The 20526-nt window shown below is 37.7% G+C and overlaps 1 protein-coding gene across 5 annotated transcripts in view; it reads left to right on the top strand.

Annotated features, from left to right (window-relative positions):
- The window catches only part of Tasor (transcription activation suppressor), a 49009-nt gene continuing 28483 nt past the window's right edge, over positions 1-20526 (top strand). For 2 of the 5 annotated variants that reach the window (XM_048421045.3, XM_048421048.3), the window contains exons 1-7: positions 1-478; positions 12021-12166; positions 13584-13676; positions 15320-15392; positions 15775-15866; positions 16505-16666; positions 19823-19947. In XM_048421045.3, the coding sequence (XP_048277002.2) occupies positions 157-478; positions 12021-12166; positions 13584-13676; positions 15320-15392; positions 15775-15866; positions 16505-16666; positions 19823-19947 (1013 nt within the window). In that variant the 5' untranslated portion in view covers positions 1-156. Of the gene's footprint in view, positions 479-4829; positions 4851-12020; positions 12167-13583; positions 13677-15319; positions 15393-15774; positions 15867-16504; positions 16667-19822; positions 19948-20526 lie in introns of those variants that run through there. The other 3 variants (XM_048421044.3, XM_048421047.3, XM_085687788.2) reach the window with 2 other exon arrangements.

The following is a 20526-nucleotide window of genomic DNA, read 5'->3' as shown; positions in this document are numbered from 1 at the left end:
CCGCCTTGACGTTCGGGAGGCGTCTGTGCGGGCGAGCGCGGCCCCGGGGGCGGGCAGGGGAGAATCCGGCGGCGGGCCAGCCCCGCCGTCCTTTTCCCCCCGCACGCCCGTCGACCTTGTGGGCGGAAGCTTCCCGGAGCTGCTCACGCCCGCGCCATGGCGACTGCTGCGGAGACCGAGGCCTCTTCGACGGATGGGAGCTGGGGAGGCTGCGGCGGCGGCGGAGACGACGGGATGAAGCCAGCGCTTCCGGAGCCGGAGTCCTCGCCACAAGATGGCGGCGGCAGCTTCTTCTCCGCCGCGGAGCTCGGCGGCGGCGGCGGTGCGGGGCCAGAGGAGACCGCCCGGAGCCACTGCAACGAGCAGCCTCAGCACGCTTCCGAGGCGGCCGCGGCCGCTGTCCCCAAAGGCGCCGAAGAGCCGGAAAGGCCCCTTAGGCGGAGTTTTCAGATCCCCAGGAAGAGCAGAGAAAAGAAAGGTGGTGCCTCCCCTCCTCCCCGATCCCCGACCCCTCTCTCTCTCTCTCTCTCTTCTCCCCCTTCATCTTCTCACTAGTACCTCTCTGTCTCCTCTCCCATACCCACCCGACACACGTAAACACGCACTCCGGCGCCGGTGCGAGAGGCGAGGGTGCAAGCACGCTCCGCCGCTCCCCCTCTCCCCGTGCAAGCTGGAAGGAGCTCAGGTTTGAAGCGCGTCCATAAGGCTGCAGCTCCCGGAGAGGGAAGACGGTGCTCGGCGCCCCTCCTTCCCGACCCCCCGAAGGCAGAGAAGCTGATGTGGCCTCCTAAAGATGCTTCTGAGAAGTCCGCTTGTGGAAGTAGCCGGTGGCCATGGATTCTGAGGCTCTCCCCAAGGCCATTACGTTCTGAGGACAAGTGTTTCTCACTGTGGAAATTCTTCAGCCCTGTGTCTACTTGAAATGTGCTCGATGCCAGCGTCTTCTCTTACTTAGGAAATCTCCGTTAGGATATGAGCTCCATGCCCAGTTTTCCATCACACTTCATTTCCATGTAGTTTTTTTTAAAGGCTTAGATTATGTAGGGGTCTCATGTTTAACTCCAAACTTAACTTTGGCTTTTGTACTTGAAAAGGATGGGAAGGTAGGTTCTTGGTGCATTAATTTCCCTGTGGAGGAAAATGAGAAGTTAGAGTATGACCAAGAATCTCCAACTTACCTTGAACTTCAGATTTCTACAAAGAATACTCTAGTTTTTAAAATCAATATAGGAACAGGTACATTAATTTACTTTTTGAAATCTCAGTGCCCAGTACCATATTGTAAAACGTACAACACTTTTTTGTTAGAGTAGGTTTTTGGAATTTTCTGGATTTGGTTTAAATTTTCCCTTGCCTTCGTGTTACAGTTTTTTTTTTTTTTTTTAATGGCTTATTTCCCAAACCTGCATTCTCTCTCCCCCCCTTTGTCTTTTTTCCATTTGGACCTGGTGGACCTGGAAAGATTTAGGCTTCAAACAACATGCACCTGGGTAACCAGCTCTATTTGCACAACTGAGATTATAAAAATACAAAGAAAATTCCTTTCTTTTTAGATGACAAAGCCAAGGAAATAGCATGAGAAACGCAGAGGAGGAAGAAATTGACCTTTGCCTACCTAATTTGAGGAATGTTTCTAGAAATATTCTTAAATGAGGTAATATACTTAAGGATGTAGGGCAAGATAGTGAATTTTCTTGGTGTAGTGTAAGTGTGCATGATTGTGTTAAACCGAGAAAAGTTACTCACACCCAATAGTTGTCGGAATAGGTTGGAAGTTCTTTCATATAGGATCTGATTATGAAAATAGGGTGTTTTTTTTTTACGTTTTTCAACCTATATCAAGCTTTCTTGACATCTCCTTTAGATTTTAAATGACCAAGGATAAGAACAAACCACCTTAAAAACAAAACAACAAAAAAACCCCTCCGTTTTAGTTGGTTTAGCCTTAGGATTTAGTTGAAGCATGGCAAGGTGGCATGTGTTTCTTATATTGCATAAGCCAAATCCAGAAGTTGCTCTGCCTGCACTTGAAAATACTGAAAGTGGCATGGGGAATTAGGGAATATAAGCCCTGCTGCTTTCACCGTGGAGTCTGATATATTCCTTGGGGGAAATGCTTCTATTTTCCATTTTGCTTAGGGATACAGTTTTATGCTCATCTGTAAGGGAGGCTGTAGTTAAGGCATGGTAGACTTTTCATGTTTACTGAAAATCTTAACATATAACTGTACACAACAGGCCATAGTTGTTCAAACAGTATATGGTAGGACTAAATCAAAACTTAAAAAAAAAAAAACAACCAAAAATAGAGATAGGCTCTCTTTAACTTGTTCCAGGCCTTAAGCTTGAAATGCTCCTGCCTAAGCCTCCCTACTAGTGGAAATTACAGGTGATAGAAATTATGTTCTAGCTCTTAATGGATAGCTTTCGACAACTATCTTACCATCTCGGATTTTATCCTAAGTTGGAAGAAGTTAGTTTTGGAATTTCAAATTTTTAGTAGGAAAACATAGTTTATCACTTTAGAATGATTATAAGAGTGTTTCTTTTTCTTTTTTTTTTTCTTCTTCGTTTCGTGACCGGGTCTCTTATGTAGTCCTTGCTGGCCAGGAACTCAGAGACCTACTTGCCTCTGCCTCCCAGGTGCTGGGATTAAAGGCGAGCATCACCACACCCATGCCTGTTTCTTTTTTTTTTTTATCACATAATAGGTTTATAGTGAGCAATAGAGAACAAGTTATTGAAAAAAAGGAAAAAACAAACAGTATGTTCTTTCGAACATAGTTAATTGGAAGATTTGAAAATTATGTTTGGTGTACTAGTGGTCGTCTGACTTCCTAGATTAAATTTTTTTTACAGATAGGTCTTGAAATTTTCAGCATCAAGTTTTGTTGCATTCATATTCTTATAGACTTGACTGCTTTCTGGTGAAATTTAAAGTTAGGGTGTTAATTTAAAAAAAATCTTAAAAGTAAATACTATTAAGTATAATTTGTTGACTTTTAAAGTTATAACAGAGACATCTTGCTGCACAGCCCATCTGGCATTCTTTTGCCTCAAGTGCCCTAAGTGCTGTGATTTCATACCTATAGTGACTTGTCCAGCTCTTAAACGTTTACTTGATCTTTCCTTGACCATAATAGTATCTAAATACGGCCATTTTAGAGGCTTAATACTACTAGCAGGCAATATAATACTTGATAGCAACTTAATACTTGCTCTAAACTTTGAATATAATAACATTCTCAAGAATTCTTTGTGGTAGGCATTATGTTCATTTTATGGAAAAAAACTGAAGTACTAAGAAATAACTTGTCAATTGGTAAATGGTGGGGATGGAATTTGAGCATGTATAGACTATCTGGAACTACTCTGTGTAGCAAGGTTATTCTTAATAGGCGGGGTTTATTTTGGCTCACAGTTTCAGAGAATAGTCCATCATGTCCTAACAGCAAAAGCCTGGCAGTTGATCACATTTGTACATCCACAGTCAGAGAAAGAAGAGAATCCCCCTCACGCATCCCTCTTTGAGGCAGGAGCTCCCTATGTAGCTCAGGCTGCCCTCAAACTCAAACTTGATACTGCTATCTTAGCCTTTTTAGTGTTGAGTTTATGGCTTGTGTTGCTACCAATGGCATTATAATTTAGAATTGAAGTTAGCTTTTGATCAGCTGTATGAGAAACCAGTGAAATTAGAATAGCATATATTCAACCTTGGGAGAATTTGAGATTAAATACACTGGGGGATTATATGTTCTGAAAAGTTTAGTATTTTATAAAATACTAATTTTTTTTTCAGAGCAGATAGAGATTTATTAAATTGTGAGAACTCCCAAGAATGGGAGGGAGTCCAAGGGATGACTACCTATATTTTACTGATTTTGATGTGTGGTGTGTATTTATTGGTTGGGCTGTTTTCTGTAGTATAGAATACTATGAAAATTGCATTGGCCTACATTTGCATTGCCATGTTTTATTCTACATCTAGTATGTCATCAAAAGTAAATTAAAATTAATAATTGAATTTGACAGTAGTTCTCTCCAAAGTTCAATTTCTAAAAGATGTCCATCTTTTGTAACAAAATTTGCAGTCACTTTTTTTTTTTAAAGACCAGGTTTTAATATAGCCCAGGCTGGATTTACTTCCTGCCTCCAATTCCCCATTTGCATGAATTGGACCTGGCTCTGTAGTTGTCTTTTTGAGCTGTGGTGTTTTAGTATTGAATATGGATAACTGGATTTTGAAAAGAATGATTTTATTTACATAGAAGTAAACCTGAGAAAGAAATTTAATTTGCTGGCTCATGTTGACTTATGCCAGTGTATTTGTAACTATGTTCATTCAGCATTGATGTAGAAATGAAACACATTTTTAAAACATGAGTAATTTTTTTTTAGATAGAATAGCCATTTACAAATTAGTTCTGGCCAGGAGTGGTGGTGGCGCACGCCTTTAATCAGCACTTGGAAGGCAGAGGCAGGCGGATCTCTGAGTTCCCAAAGCTACAGAGAAACCTTGTCCCAAAAAAAAAAAAAAAAAAAAAAAAAACCAAACAAACAAAACAAAAAACCCAAATCATGTGTGAACAAATGAAGACACAGTATATGATAGTAGTTAGGACCAGTAGAATCCAGCCTTGGCTCATAATCACATACCACCATTGAGCACTAGTTGCCTTGCTGATTATTTCCTTTTTCCTCTTGTAGCTCAGGCTGGCTTCCCCTTTCCCTTTTCTTTCTAGATAGGATTTCTCTCTGTGGCCCTGGCTATCCTGGAACTTGGCTCTGTAGAAAGACAAGTTTGGCCTCAAACTCAGAGATCTCTTATCCTCCAAGTGCTAGAATTGAAGGTATGCACCACCACTGCTGGCAATTTTCAACTTTATTAGCATATATTATATACAATAATGGCTTATGGGTTTCATTATGATATTTTTATACATGTACATAATGTCATAATCCCATTACCCTTTTTTGTGTCCCTTTAAACATTTTATTTTTAAAAATTACATGTGTATTGATATTTTGTATGTCTGTACCATTTGTAGACTGGGTAAGATGCCTGTGCTGTGAACAACCCTAAGCCTCTCACCTCCCCCTTCTCCCCCCTCGCCAGTGTTGAGATGGGTGCTAGCTGGAAAGGGGGTAAGCAAGTGGAAGGGCTGTAAGACCACTGGCTGCTCTTCCTGGACAGTGGTTTAGTTTGGTTCCAAGCACCCACATGGCAGGAGATCTGATGGCAAACACATGGTTTAGAATTATCTCCCACCCTATCAACCATTAAGAGTATACATCCTCAGAGAGGAATGGAACTCTAGCATCCTTTCTTTGTCTTGTATAGGTCATGCATAGGTAATCACAAGGGTTGACTTAAGTGCCGCCCTTTACTAACTTGTACATTCTTGGTGTCCCTTCTTATCCAGTGTTGCTAGATCTTGGAGGGAGTAATAAATGCCATTTATTCTCTGCTTATAATAGTCACTCATTGCCAAATGACCAGAGCCGACAGCAGCACACTTCTATGGACTCGCCTCTAGCTTGGTGCTCCATCCCAGCCTCCTAAATGCTGGGATTATAGATATATGCCACCACATGCACCAGGAATCTTTTGTGTTCTTGTGATTTGGGGATGGAATTCATGACTTTTTGCATGCCAGAAAAATGCTCTGCTGAGATACATTGATGTTCCTTCCATTGGCTGCTGTAGTTATAATTTATAATTACTTTTAAGTCAGAAAACTTTGATTCTATGTTTTGATAGCAATGTCCCATGTTCCCTAAAGTTTAGCATACGTGTATATATAATACAAGGAGGTCATACTGGCACAAAATCAATTGGTCAAACTGAGGAAAATGTTCTTTGAAGAACAAAGTTGCTATTCTTTGCTGTTTTGTGGGTGTGGCAGTAGGGAAGGAACCCAGGGAAGGCTTCATCTATGCTTGGTGGGCACTTAACCATTGACTTCTATCATTATCTTTTGATCTTGAGCTAGTGTCTCACTTAAGATGCTCAAGCTAGTCCTGAAATCACTGTAACCCAGGGTGGCCAAGAATTTGGTGTCATTGTACTTCAGACCCTGAGTAGTTGCGATTATAGGCCTGTGCTGCCAGGCACACAGATCTTGACTGTGATGTTTGATTTTATTTTTTTCTTTGAAACAAGGTTATTTTTATGTGGTCTAGGCTGACTAAAAACTCAATTCTGCCTCAGCTGTTCTGTAATTACAGGTATGTGTTACATACCTGACCTAAGAAAGTTGAGGGGGGGCGGGGATTGCAATGCTATATCTGGGAATAGCGATGGTGGCACAAGCCTTTAATCCCAGCACTCGGGATGCAGAGGCAAGTGGATCTCTGTGAGTTTGAGGCCAGCCTGGCCTACAAGAGCTAGTTCCAGGACAGGCTCCAAAACCACAGAGAAACCCTGTCTCAAAAAAAAACAAAGAAAATTGTAGAATTCTAGTTCTGATTTTTGTTTTTTTTTTTAACCTACTTTTTTGAGACGTAGTCTTAACTATATAGATCAAACTGACCTTGAATTCACTATGTATCCCAGGTTGGACTTAAACTTGTATCATTCTCTTTCCTTAGCCTTTGGATTCACAGATAGTCAACACTACATTTGGTTCTGGTTCTGATTCTTTAGTACCTATCTGTTTTTCTCTTATCTGAATTATCTCTAAATGTCCTTCTAGATGTGTGTTTGATCTTGTTGATTATATCTGTAACTAGTTTGTCAGTAGGGAAACTGATAGTTCACTCACCCATCTTTTTGATAGATTTTTAAGGATTTAAGCAAAATTTTGTATTTTTTTAATATGTGGAAAAAAACTTAGGTTGCATCTGTTATTAACTTTTTGTTTTGTTTTTGAGACAGTGTCTGAAATAGCCTGGGTTGTCTTTGAACTCCTGATCCTTCTTTCTCCACCTCCCTAGTACTAGACTTACAACAGGTGTTTCCATTCCTCACATCCTTTTCACTTTTGTCATCCACAAGTATTAGTGATGCCTTTTGGCCCATTCTTTTCTGCAAAAATAAAATTAGAAAAAAACTAAGGGACTTGGAAGAAGGAGCTGAAGAGATGGCCTAGCAGTTAAGAGTACTTGCTGTTCTTCCACCTGACCAGAGTTCAGTTCCCAGCACCTACATGGCAGCTCAAAATGATTGTAACTCCATACCTTCTTTTGGTCTAGGGTACTAGGTATGCTGTGGTGCACAGACAATAAATGGAGGCAAAATACCCATACACTTAAAGGCCTTCAAAGAAAGATGGGGTGGAGAACGTGTTAAAAGTCAGTTTCTCTTTTTTTAAATAGTTTATTTCCTGTGTACACATGTCTCATGATTTTCTGGTGTGCAAAATAAGGATACAATTTTTTTTTTATCTGATTGTGTAGCTCATATCTACACATAATCTTAGAGCCAGAGAACCTGAATTTGAGTCCCACCTACCTAGTTATCCATTAATTTTGTGGCTTTGGGGTGACCATAACTGTTACCTGTCTCAGGTTAGTTTGTTTTGTTGCTTGTTTCAGTTTTGAGAAAGAGGCATATTGTATTGGTGGGTTTTTTCTTTTTTTCGAGACAAGGTTTTTCTTTGAACAAACAGCCTGGCTGTCCTGGAACTTGCTCTATAGACCAGTTTGGCCTCAAACTCTTGCCTCTGCACTCCAAGTGCTGGGATTGAAAGTGTGCGCCACCACTGCTCACGTATTTGTGATTCTGATAACTGAGATTATGCATATAAAGGTTTCAGAATCTAAAAGTGTTGACCTAGTGATAAGACTCAGTAGCTGTCAGAATCCAGGAAGTAGTATGTTGGATAGTGACTTTACTAAGTGAGGTGGATGGTTCCCAGTTAGATACTTTAAGATATAAAACAGATCACCAGGGAATGTGCAAAGGGTAAACTTAATAAATTTCTAAACTGCCATTACCAGCAATTGGACTTGAAATCTTTTAAAAGTAGATGGTGTAATTTTATTTTATGCATATAATTTTGGGAAAAAAATCAGAAATAATAGTTGTGGCCTAACTAGTGAATCTGTTTGATGTGAAATGCTTAGGATACAGGTATTTATTGTTAGACCTGAAGTAATACAATTATTTCTATTATTCCATTTGTAAGATTTATTTCCCCCCATTAGCAGGTGTTGTAGTTCCTCTTTGTTTTCTGAGACAAGGTTTCTCTGTGTAGCTTTGGAGCCTGTCCTGAAACTCACTCTGTAGACCAGGCTGTCCTCAACCATACAAGAGATCTGCCTGCCTCTGCTGTCCCAGTGCTGGGATTAAAAAAGTTGTGCATCACCACTGCTCGACTCTTTTAGTTACTCTTGACATGACTGTATAGGACATTGCATTGGATTAAATTGGAAATGTTTAGTACTTTACAAAGAGTTAATTTATGTAACTTATGTTGGACATATTTGTATGTGTCTCTGTAATTTTGTGTGTGTGTGTGTGTGTGTGTATGGAGAGATGTGGTATATGCAGATGATTACAGGTGCCCTTGAAGACCAAAAGCATCAAATGCCCTGGAGCTAGAGTTCCAGACGTGGGTGTTGGTGTTGGGAATCTAACTTAAATGTTTCTTGCAAGATCAGTAAGTGCTCTTAACCACTGTGCTGTTTTGCCAGCCCAGTGTTTGACTAGTATTTGTTCATGATTAGATTGGTTGGAAGTAGTGTTTTCAGTTTAAGGAAAGTAATTTCTGTGTAAACTTTAAAATTTCTTTAGCAGGAGGTAGCGTAACAAAAATGTTGAATCATCCACCATTCCTATAAAACAAATTTAAACATCTATTTCTCTTTTCTGTACTTGCATTTTGTTTTAAGATAGTGTTTATGTATGAGTGAATTTTTTTGTTAATTTCTTTTGAGATAGGGTTTTCTCTCAGTATATGTCACTGACTGGTGTGGTATTCTGTACAGAGCCTAGAATGACCTTGAATTTGTATTCATTCAGTTTCAGCCTTTTGAATGCTGGGATTATAGTTGTGTTTTACTCTGCCAAACTAGCAAGAGCCTTCTGCTTTCTTAATTTTTATTTTGTTTAGTTCTTGGAATTGAACCCAATTTTGTGCTTGCTAGAAGTGCTTTATCACTAAATCTTCATTTAAAACAAACATTTTGGTAGTTGGAGCTTGTATTTGTCATAAAACTTTTGTTGCTACTCTGAGAACAGAAGCACAGTCAATGTTGTGATTGACAAATCTTCCTGATTTCTGCAATTCTGTCCTGTTTTTGTTGTGACAGGGTCTACTTTGTAACTGAATTTTATTGATATTCTGATATGGAAGTAAATTCATATAGTGTAAGCCTAGGTCTAAATAGTAAATCACTTCTGTTTTTCAAAAGCACACACCCCTTCCCTACCATCAAGTGTTACTGGGATTGGAATTGTAATAAGTGGGTTATGTGGGCCTGTTACTATCTGTTCTAAGTCATCTTGATGTGAGAGGATAATGTTTTGAGTGTAGCATATTCATTCACTTAGTGCGTCTTGGGGGAGCAGCTTCTTGTGATCTATGCTTCAGCGAAAAATTTTTTTTATATAAACTTTAAAAAAAAGTACTGTCTATTTTAACCATGAAATTGACTTGGCACTAATCATACTTCTACTTACGAACATGGGAAAGATAAGCAAATCAAGTGTATTGTGCGTTCTCACGGAGGTGACATTTTAGACTGGATACATGTACAAATTTGATTGCAGGATACTTTCAGTAGTTTTTACTCTGTTTAAACCCCCCTTTATATATATATATAGCTTATAGTTAGTCTTTTCTCTCCGTTTTCATCCTCTTGTTTCTACAGGCTAGCTGGCTGTGAGCTTCCTGGGAACAGTTCTGTCTCTGCCTGTTATTTTGTGACTTTACAGGATCTGGCTTTTAGGGACCCAAGCTCAGGTTATTAGACCTGCACAGACAGCTAAGCCATCTCAACAGCCGCTTTTTTTTTCCCCATGGTTCTATTATTGTAACCATGTTTAATTTCTCAGGATGTTTGCTATGTTGTCTTAAAGTAGGTATACATTGGCTTTTACCTAGTGCACATCGTTAGGACAATTTGTAATCAGAAACTTCATTTTTAGAGATAATAAGATTATTCTATGAATAATTCTTTCTACAGTGAAAAAGTATGCCTTGATTTGTGGAAAGTTTATATGTATAGATCTGGTATTTGAAATTAATTGAATGAAATTTTTATGTATACATTAGAAATTTAAGGTTACTAAGCCTTATTTAAGGTTATTATTTGTTAGCTTTTTTTATTTTGAGGTAGGATCTTACTATGTAGCCCTGGCTGGCCTGGAACTCAATCTGTAGACCATAGTGGCCACAGACTCAGAGATCTGCCCATCTTGAACACTGTGATTAAAGGCGTGTGCCACTGTGCTTGGTTATTAAACCAAATAGGTTAGTGGATTAGTATTATAATTCCAGTGCCAGAGAGTTGTCGTAGCTGGTAAAAGCACTTGCTATGTATGGTAACTTGATTTACCACAGTCAAAGGAGGAAACCGATCTGAAAGTTGTTCTATAACTTATACATGTACATCTTGGCATGAGCATACCCACGTTCATGCATGCATACAAATTTGAACCAGATGTGGTGAGACATGCTTATTATTTTCAGCACTCGGGAGACTAAAGAAAGGATTTGAAGTTAGCCTAGGCCGCCCAAGTGAGAATTTGTATCAGAGATGGAAAAAGAAAATTAAATGGAATGTAGAGTGGTAAACACAAGGCATACAAACTTAATTGTGTTAACTTTGCACCAGCTGCGTTGTTCTGCTTAGTACTTTTGTACTGCCTTACATTATGTATCTGGCATATAATGGTTATTAGAAGTGGAGTTTTCCATTTTACAATAAGAAAACTGGGCTGTTTGATTAGGTTATATATCATATGCTACAATGACAAATCTGGTATTTCAGTTTTTTAAAACTTTACAAATCTGTTTTCTAATACTGTTATTGAAACATACGAAGCAAATGTTCTATTACTTTTTCCTTTTTGTTTGAAAGACAAGTCTCACTAAGTTGCCTAGGCTGTCCTTGAACTTCATCTGTAGTTAGCCATCAAATAGCTAGGATAAAGTGGTGGTGCACACCTTTAATCTCAGCCTTCTGGAGGCAGAGGCAAGCTACAGAACAGTAAGGGCTACACGGAGAAACCCTAGCTCAACTTTAATATTTAGTAGTTAAAAATGTTGCATTTTTTTATCAATAATACTACACTAATTTTATTTTTAAATACGAACTACCATTTTAGTTTGTAGGTGCATTATCTAAAATTGGATTTTGCTTTTTTTTTTTTTTTTTTTTTTTTTTTAAAGACAGGATCTTGCTATTAAGTCCTGGCTGGCTTGGACCTTGTTCTCTAGATCAGGCTGCCTCAAACTTTTGGTTATTCTCTTTTCTTTGTCTTTCAAGTGTAGGAATTATAGACAGGAGCTCTCGTGCTGGGTTTAGGCTTTCATTTATGATAAATCTTTATATTTGTTAAACTAACATAGTCTTAGACATACTTTTTCAGTGTAGTGTAAATAACGATTTGACAAGTTGAGTACATGTATAGATTCCCACGAGAATTTAACAATAGATTGCCTTTTGTAGCATCCTTGAGGCTTATAAAATTGCAACCTTTTTTTGTGTGTTAAGCCAGATCCTCATTGCTGAAGGAACTAGTTAATTTAGTTAAGTCTTAATTTTTTTTCAGTGAGTTAAAAACATTATTTATGTCTGTGTGTGTATGCACATGTACACATGGGTGTGCAAGGGGAGGGTAGGCAACTTTTTATGAGGATTAATCTAAGGACCCAACTCAGTTGTCAGGTCTGTGCTGTTCACCTGTTGGACTGTTTAGTTGGTCTTCTTCAGTGAGTTTTAATAACTCTTGCACATCATAAAATAAAGTAACTTTTGATGCCTTTTGTTCATTTGAAATTAGATATAAAACGAAAACCAGAAAAATGTACATTTATGATAGAATAATGCCTTTTTTTTTTAATTTTTAGCACTTTTCCAGTCATTAACTCCAGGCTCTAGAGAATTTGAAGATGTTTTAAATATTCTCCATTCATCTTACCTTGAGCCATCCTCAGTAACACATTTTAACTATAGAAGAGCTTGCTTGATACATAATGAACTTTTGGAAAAAGAGGTATGTAATTAGCCTGTGGAAGAAATCCTTTTTTAAGTTTGTTAAATGATTTTTTTGTAGTGCTAGGAATTAAACCCCTGAGCTGAACTCATGCTAAGTAAATGCTCTATCCCGAAATATATCCCCCTCCTAAATTGTGTATCTTTTATTGCTGTACTGTGTTTATCTGCTGTGTTAAATTAATGTGTAGTTATGCATAATCCTGAAATTTAGTCATCCATATAGAGATAGCTTACTATAAGAGTACTTAATTGTAGATTGACAAGTTTTTCCTTTTTTTATGTGTTAATTAAATGTCAGTATTGAAAGATAATAGGATTTAATGTGTTAATAATCTTTTTTTCTAAAAATGTTGGCTATGTTAATTTTAGTGAATTTTTTTTTTCTTGTGGATTCAAACAATTTCTTTTAAAAGATTGGGTCTTACACTAGGTGAGAGTGGTCAGGTTGGCCTTGAATTTGAGGTAATCCTTTCTAAGTAATTGTAGGGGCAAGTCTCTCCCCATAGAAATTCTTATTGTAAAAGTATATACTAAGGGCAACTGTTGACAATGAATCCTAATTTCACATACAACTTAGATGTTCTTTGAGTTTAATATAGGAAAACCAGCGTGTATAATTCTGATATAACACACAAATGGAATTTTAGAATGTTTAATATTTAATGTTTTCTAATGGATGTGAAATACTGCAAAGTTTGGTTTTATACCAGCTAGTATGCTACCAAAATTTAACTTTGAATATCTTTCTGAAAGGCACTGTTACTAGTTCTCAAAAAAAAAAATTTTGATAGTTCAATGTGGTTTTATGGTATAGTAGGAATTATTTAATTGTGTATGGAAATTTTATCTGAAGTTACAGTATATGGTTGAAGAGGTAGCTTGAATACAAATACAAAATGCTTGCTATTCTATAGCTTAAGTAGATAATCTGTTTGAATCTAAAAGTAAACCCAGCAGTTTAGATTACTTGATGAATATAGAGCATACTGTTAGGATACCAAACAGAAACTGGCCTCGAGCTCAAAGGGATCTTCCTGCTTCAGCCTCTAGAGTGCGGGCTTTCCTAGTGCCACTGTGCCTATTTAAATAAATTCAACCGCCTGCTATGTCTAGTACACCATGTTAAGTGAGAAATAAAAGGTAATAAGACATCAATTTATAATCTTTGAGGAGATGGGGGAATAGTAAATATTTAATAGAAAATTGGCTAAAATTGGTAAGTACTAGATTAGATACTTTGGACTATTTTATATATGTGATTAAAAATGGAAAGAAATAAAATTGAATTGAACATTGAATAGCAGAAAGCATTGAAAGAAAGATTTATATTTTGATAGGTTTGAGATTTCTTAGAAAAATTTCTTTAAGGTTAATGAAACAATTACGCTAAGTAGTTATAGGTGAATTTCTTTTAGTTTACAGAAAAGAGAAGAGAGCTGAAGTTTGATGGTCGATTGGATAAGGAACTTTCAGAATCTTACGCATTTCTTATGGTTGATCGATACCAGGTGAGATAATTCTGTTTCTATTGTAAGTCATGAGTTTCGCAATCATTCAGCAATACATTTTGATAAGCATGAGGTAACTTTTTTCCATGAGAGAGAGAGAGTATTGAACTCAGGCTGTCAATATTGGTTGTAGATTCCTTTACCTACTAAGCCCTCTTACCTAATCTTTGTTTATTCCTTATGAGTTATCTTTATTTTTAATAAAGTGTATGGTGTGTGAACATGAGTTTGGATGTGTATTGGCTCTCCTGGAGCGAGAGTTAGAGTAGTGAGCTGTATAAGCAGTAGTGAGCTGCCTGACATGAGTGCTGGGACTTCAATTTGAGTTCTCTATGAGCTCTTAAGCAGAGTCCTCTTTCCAGGCCTTGTTGTTTTTGGTTTTTTGTTTGTTTTTGAGCCGTGTCTTGCTGAGTAGATAAGGTTGGCCTTGACCGTGGGGGCATCTTGCTGTCAGTCGTTTGTGGTTACAGGCGTTCACTGTAACGTAACATTTTTATTGACATATAAGTAGAAGAAATGATTCAGAGGGGCAGATTATATGTTTTATAATTTCTTTTTCAAATGTAGTCATTGTTTTTCTGATCAGTTCTGTTTCTTCCCTTAGAGCATGCTTTCTCTTAGGAAAACAAAATTCTCTCTCTGTCTCTCTCTCTCTCTATATGTGTGTGTGTGTGTGTGTGTGTGTATGTGTATATATATATATATACACACATATATATACACATACACATATATATATATTTATAATATTATTATTGTTTTTGGTTTTTTGAGACAGGGTTTCTTTGTAGTTTTGGAGCCTATCCTGGAACTAGCTGTTGTAGACCAGGCTGGCCTGGAACTCAAAGAGATCTATCTGCCTACCTCTGCCTCCTGAGTGCTGCGATTAAAGGCGTGCACCACCACCACCCGGCTTCATACATATTCTTTTTTTTAATTAAGATTTATTTATTTATTATATATACAGTGTTCTGCCTGCATGTACACCTGCAGGTCAGAAAAGGGTACCAGATCTCATTACAGATGGTTATGACCTACCATGTGGTTGCTGGGAATTGAACTCAGGACCTTTTAAAGAACAGTCAGTGCTCTTAACAGCTGAGTCATCTCTCCAGCCCCTTCATATATATTCTTATAGCCATTTTTCCCCCTTTAATTAACAGTAGTGATTAACTTTCTCTTTACTTGGGGGCCAGAGAGGTGATTCAGAGATTTAAGAGTATTTGCTGCTCTTCAAGAGGACCTGAGATCAATTCCCAGCACCCTTATTGGTCAGCTCACAAGTGCTTGCAACTCCAGCTCCAGAGAATCCACTGCCCCTTTCTGGTGTTTGAGGGCACTGCACAGACAAATACATATTGTTCATAAATAAGACTATTAAAAATAAATCTTAAAAATATTTAACTATTTTTGTGTCTTATTTCCTTTTTGTTTGTGAGAATATTTGCTACAAGTAGCATAGATAAGGATAAGTTTCTGATAGGATTACCTAAGAAATTTAAGCAAGTTTTACATTAAATCTCACTATTTAGCTGAAATGAATTGTGAAATTTTTGTAATGTATAGTTTGGAAGATTAGTTTTTGAAATTTTACAAATTATTTACTTGTTATGATTTCAAACTGAAATGTTTCATTTACTTAGGTTCAAAGCATATGTGAAAAAGGATTGCAAGTGGGCCAGTCCAAAATAACCATTCTTGGCAGTCCTTCCATGGGTAATTACTTTGCTTTTTTGGTTTTTGTTTTTCATTTATTAACTGCTATTAATCGCCACCTAAAACTCTCAGTGTGATCTGTCTATAGTAACTGTTTATAATGAGACCAAGTTCTGAAATGTAATGCTGATTTTATTTCTGCATTCCTGAGTTTTGCATACTTCTCATTGGTCAGATATTATGATTTAAAATGTTTCATTCTGGTCAAAATGATTTTGAAAAACGTGATTAATTTCCTGTTTTACTCTGGTTTAAGTATCAGCCTTCTTTGCTGTTTTTAGTATTTCTCTTAAAAAGTTGGCATATCTCCTATCCCTTTTATTATTAGTTAAATATTTTGATTTAAAAAAACCTAATCAAATTATTTTTCTCTTTCTGTTAGGTATCTATCTGTGTAGATATGCAGATCTCTTACAGGCTAATCCTTTGGAAGTTGGGGCAGTGGGAGATGTTGTTATTTTTAAAATAATGAAGGTAATTTTAAAATTTTAATATTTGTTTGTATATATCAACGATAGCATTTAACTTGGACTTCAGTTTTAAGTGATCTCATGACTTTAGGAATTTGAATTAAAAGTCTGTATTTGGTGGTATATGAAGATACTTGAGAATTTTTTTTTTTTTTTTTTTTAATGTTTTGAGACAGGGTTTCTCTGTAACAGCCCTGGCTGTCCTGGAACTCATTCTGTAGACCAGGATGGCCTCGGACTCACTGCTAATTTAATGTATGTGGGGGTGCACAAGCCACAGGATGTGTATGAAGATCAGAGGAAGACTTGTGGGATTGAGGAGTTAGTTCTTCCTGCAACCTTGTGGAACCTGAGAATCAAATTCAGGTCATTAGGCTTGGTGTTTTTACCTGCTGAACTGTCTCACTGGCCTTCTCTGTCTCTTTCACAAACATATGTACACACACACCACAAATTTAAACTGTTTCCAAAAAGAATTAAAAAAGAGAGAGAGAGAGAGAGAGAGAGAGAGAGAGAGAGAGAGAGAATAACATGTTGGTCATGTAAGTAGGTGAGCAGTTGAATAGCGCTTGTATTTCCTCGTTATGGTAGTATATAGTAAAAATAAGGTTAAACATACTTAAAATGTTTTCTTTATTTTAGGGTAAAATAAAGAGTATTTATGATCCTCTGAGTGTAAAAAGCTTGGAGCCCGTGTTGAATAAAAATGCTTTGGATCCTACACCAAAGCATGAATGTCATGTGTCTAAAAATGCCAGTAGAATTACATCCCTTTTGGCCTACAGAGCCTATGAGCTTACTCAGGTATGTACTTGGATCCAGTTCAGTGTGAAAGATTTATTACTGTATTTGTGTGTGTGTTGAAGGAAAAGGTAACAGATCAGATCGGAGCTGGAGTTACAGGATATCCACCTGGCTTGTTAAGACAGTCCTAGGATCCAGACTCTGTTCCTCATGATCAAGCAAGCACTTTAGCTGTTGGCCCGTCTCTCTCTAGCATCACCTTATTATATCCTAAAATGCCTGCATTTCACAACCCTAGAAAGATCTTTTCTTGTTTTTGTTTTTTGTTTATTTTTTTCGAGACAGGGTTTCTTTGTAACTTTGGAGCCTATCCTGGAACTCACTTTGTAGACCAGGCTGGCCTCAAACTCACAGAGTTAGTTCCCCCTGCTACTGCCTCCCGAGTGCTGGGATTAAGGGTGTCTTCCACCACTGCCCGGCTCATTAGAAATATTGTATTGGATGAATAAAATACCATTTGCTTTTCAAAGTAAATGCCAAACTCCTTGACTATTTTTAAGCTTTACCAGATAAACAGAAAACTATACAAGTTTTGTTCTCTGCTTTTCTTAGAAAAAAAAAATTCGCTGAGCGGTGGTGGTGCATGCCTTTAATCCCGGCACTTGGGAGACAGAGACAGGTGGATCTCTGTGAGTTCAAGGCCATCCTGGTCTACAAGAGCTAGCTCCAGGACAGGCTCCAAAGCTACAGATACCCCCCCCCCCAAAAAAAAAATCTCAAAAAAAATATCTTTGAGACAAATATGTATCTCTGAACTCTTCATGTAATTCAGGCTGGCTTTGAACTCAAAGAGATCTGCCTCCTGCTGGCATTAAAGCTATGCACTGATGTTGTCAGCTTTTTGTTTAAGTTTGTTTTGGGTTTTTTGAAACAGGGTCTCACTGTGTAGTCTTTGGTGACTTAAAACTCACTAGGTAGACTGCACCGGCCTCATTCATTGAGGGATCTCCCTTGCCTCCTAAATGCTTGGATTAAAGGTGTGTGCCATTACACTAGGCTATTTTCTCTTTCTCTTTCTCTTTCTCTTTCCTTTTCTTTCCTTTTCTTTTCTTTTCTTTTCTTTTCTTTTCTTTTCTTTTCTTTTCTGATACAGGGTCTTATGTAGGTTCAGCTTGGTCTCAATTATTTGCAACTGTCTTCTTAATTAGGGATGGTACTTTGTGTCTACTTTTCCCCTTCATGCTGAGATTTTTATATGATTTGAACTTGTGTAGGTCTGGTGTGGTGAGTTCATATGTGTATCAGTACTGTTCTGGCTAGATTATGCTGTTTCCTTGGAGTCATGTACCGTGTCTGGCTCTTGTAATCTTTCTCCCTCCTCTTTGCATTGATTCCTGAGCCTTGAGTGCGGAGGAGTTTGATGAAGACATTTTTATTTAGTCCCGTGTGCTACAAGGTATCTCTCTCCACACATTTTCCAGTTGTAGGTCTCTGTTAATTAAATTCTCACCTACTACAAGAAGCTTATTTTGTGAGGGTTGAGTGATGCACTGATTTATGGGTATAACTGTATGTCATTAGGAATCATTTTATTAATGTGTTTGTTTAGCAGAGTAATAGTAGTACATTTTCCACTAGGGCCCATGACTTAGTCTTAGGTTCTTGGCAGTGAGAGGGTTCTATCTCATGGAGTGTACCTAATCCAATCCAAGTGCTAGTGCAATTGTGGTTCGAATGTTATTAACCAAATATTTTTCAAGCAAATTGCTGTTGTAGGTCAAAGTTTATAGCTGAGTAATATTGATGATTGATTTGCTCTGGTCATGTGTACCTTCCAGCACCATGAGTAGTTGGGTACCAGCTCAGTTTCTGCATGTTTAATTGACATAATGTCTTCAGCAGTAGGGCCTTAGCATCAGGTTGTAGAGGGTAACCAGTAAACTTGGCAGTAACCTGTGTTGTTTGGATGGGTTTGTGGTAGGTACCCCTTTGGCCAACAACTCAACAAGATGTAACCCATTATTGGCCCTGAGGGTTTTTACTTGGTAGTTTAAAATATCTAGTTGTGGACATTGTTCTCTTGTATTATATGGTGAACCTAGAAATAATCTTTAAAATTTTTGTTGGGGCTGAACAGGCGGCAAATCAGAAAGGTCATTGGCTAGTCTTCCAGAGGACCTGAATGTGTTGTTTGACAGTTGACAAATGTTTGTAACTCCAATTCCAAGGGACCAGATGCCTTCTGTCTTCCTCAGGCACCAGGGAGGCAAGTGGTGCCCAGGCAGACATATATGTAGGCAAATGCTCAAAAACATCAAATAATAACAAAAACTTTCTGCAGTATTTGTGGAAAATAGTCTGTTGGTTCTTGTTGAAGTGTCTTAGTGGAGACCTATGACTGGGGGTTTTAACCAAAATTATATTCATGAAAGGCATTAGGAGCTTCCTCAGTTCACTATTTTTGATGATATGTTGTTGGTAGACTTGAAATATAGTTAGTAACTGGGTTTTCTAGCATGAGCTTTAGATTAAAAAAAATGTTTTGGAAGAATTTTGAAACGTTATTAAAATTAGTAATTTATCAGGAAAAAAGACTTGATTATAGACTCAGGCCTTCTTTCTCAGTTTTCTGCAGTCAGAAAACTCCAGCATGACGACTGGAGGAGAGGGCAGAGACTTGTGAGGAAGAAAGTGATCAACTGGACTTTTACTTTTATAGTCTTTGCACTAACGCAGAAAATAATACTTAATATTGGTTGAAATTTTGTCCTTAGTGTTTTACTTTTTGGTTTTTCAAGGCAGGGTTTCTCTGTATAACAGTCCTCCTAGCTGTCCTGAAACTAGCTCTTGTAGACGATGCTGACCTTAGACTCACAGAGATCCACCTGCCTCTGCTTCCTGGCAGTATTTTACGTTTGTGGTCAAGTTGACTTCTCTGGGCTGACCTAGCTTAGACTCCATTTTACAGTATTTTCATTAGAAAGTTAATTGCATATTCCTGTTGTCATCGCTTCAGAAGTAAACTTAAGGGATACCTTGGTATCTGGTACATAGAATGTATAGAAAGTACCATTTGTTTGTTTCGGTGAAGTAGATGAGCTCAAGGAAATTTCTTTCCTGCCTGAGCTGCTTAGGTGTTACTTATGTTTTTAATAAAATATCTTCTTTACTACTTGCCTATTCTAAAATGTTAATTTTGTGCTTTCTTATTTTTAGTATTATTTTTACGAGTATGGCTTTGATGAACTAAGACAAAGACCAAGACATGTTTGTCCATATGCAGTTGTGTCTTTTACTTACAAAGATGATAAACAAACTACAAAGTTTATGTCTTCACTGAGGTAAGACAAGTTTACACAGAAAAATAGTTCAGAAGTTACCATTGTCCTCTTCAACTTTTTTGACCTTATCTAGATGTTTTCTTGCTCATAAGTATGAAGGACAACCATTACTTTGGAAATAGGAACTAAAATGTGCTTTTAGTCACCTAGCAGCTGAGTTGTGGGCCCCCCTTCCACTCATTCCCCCTCCCTTCTTCCCTCCCTCCCTTCCTGTTTTTTGTTTGTTTTTTTTGAAGGTTTATTTGTACTTTAATAAATAGCAGTTTTTAAAAGTGAAATTTTAATTAGTTATGTTGTATATGCTCGTACTCCCAGCACTTGGGACATAGAGGTCAGCCATGGCTGTCCAGTGAGTTTGGAGCCATCTTTACTACGTGAGTCCCTGCCTTCCCCAAACAGAAATTTTGTGTTTTTAGCTCTCTTAGAATTGAGTTTCTATAAAGCTCTCTCCAGAGGAATGAAATACTTAATGGAATGCCTAGACATTCCTAGTCTTAAGACTCAGGTGATATTTTCTTTTGAGTTCATAAACATATAAAAAACAAACAAACGTATCTTTATAGGGTGACCTCTGTTGGC

The sequence above is a fragment of the Myodes glareolus genome, chromosome 5 (genome assembly GCF_982192425.1).
Source record: "Myodes glareolus chromosome 5, mMyoGla1.1, whole genome shotgun sequence".
Classification (NCBI taxonomy): Eukaryota; Metazoa; Chordata; class Mammalia; order Rodentia; family Cricetidae; genus Myodes; species Myodes glareolus.
The sequence above is the reverse complement of the archived record's forward strand: the minus strand, read 5'-3'. Positions and strand labels throughout refer to the sequence as shown.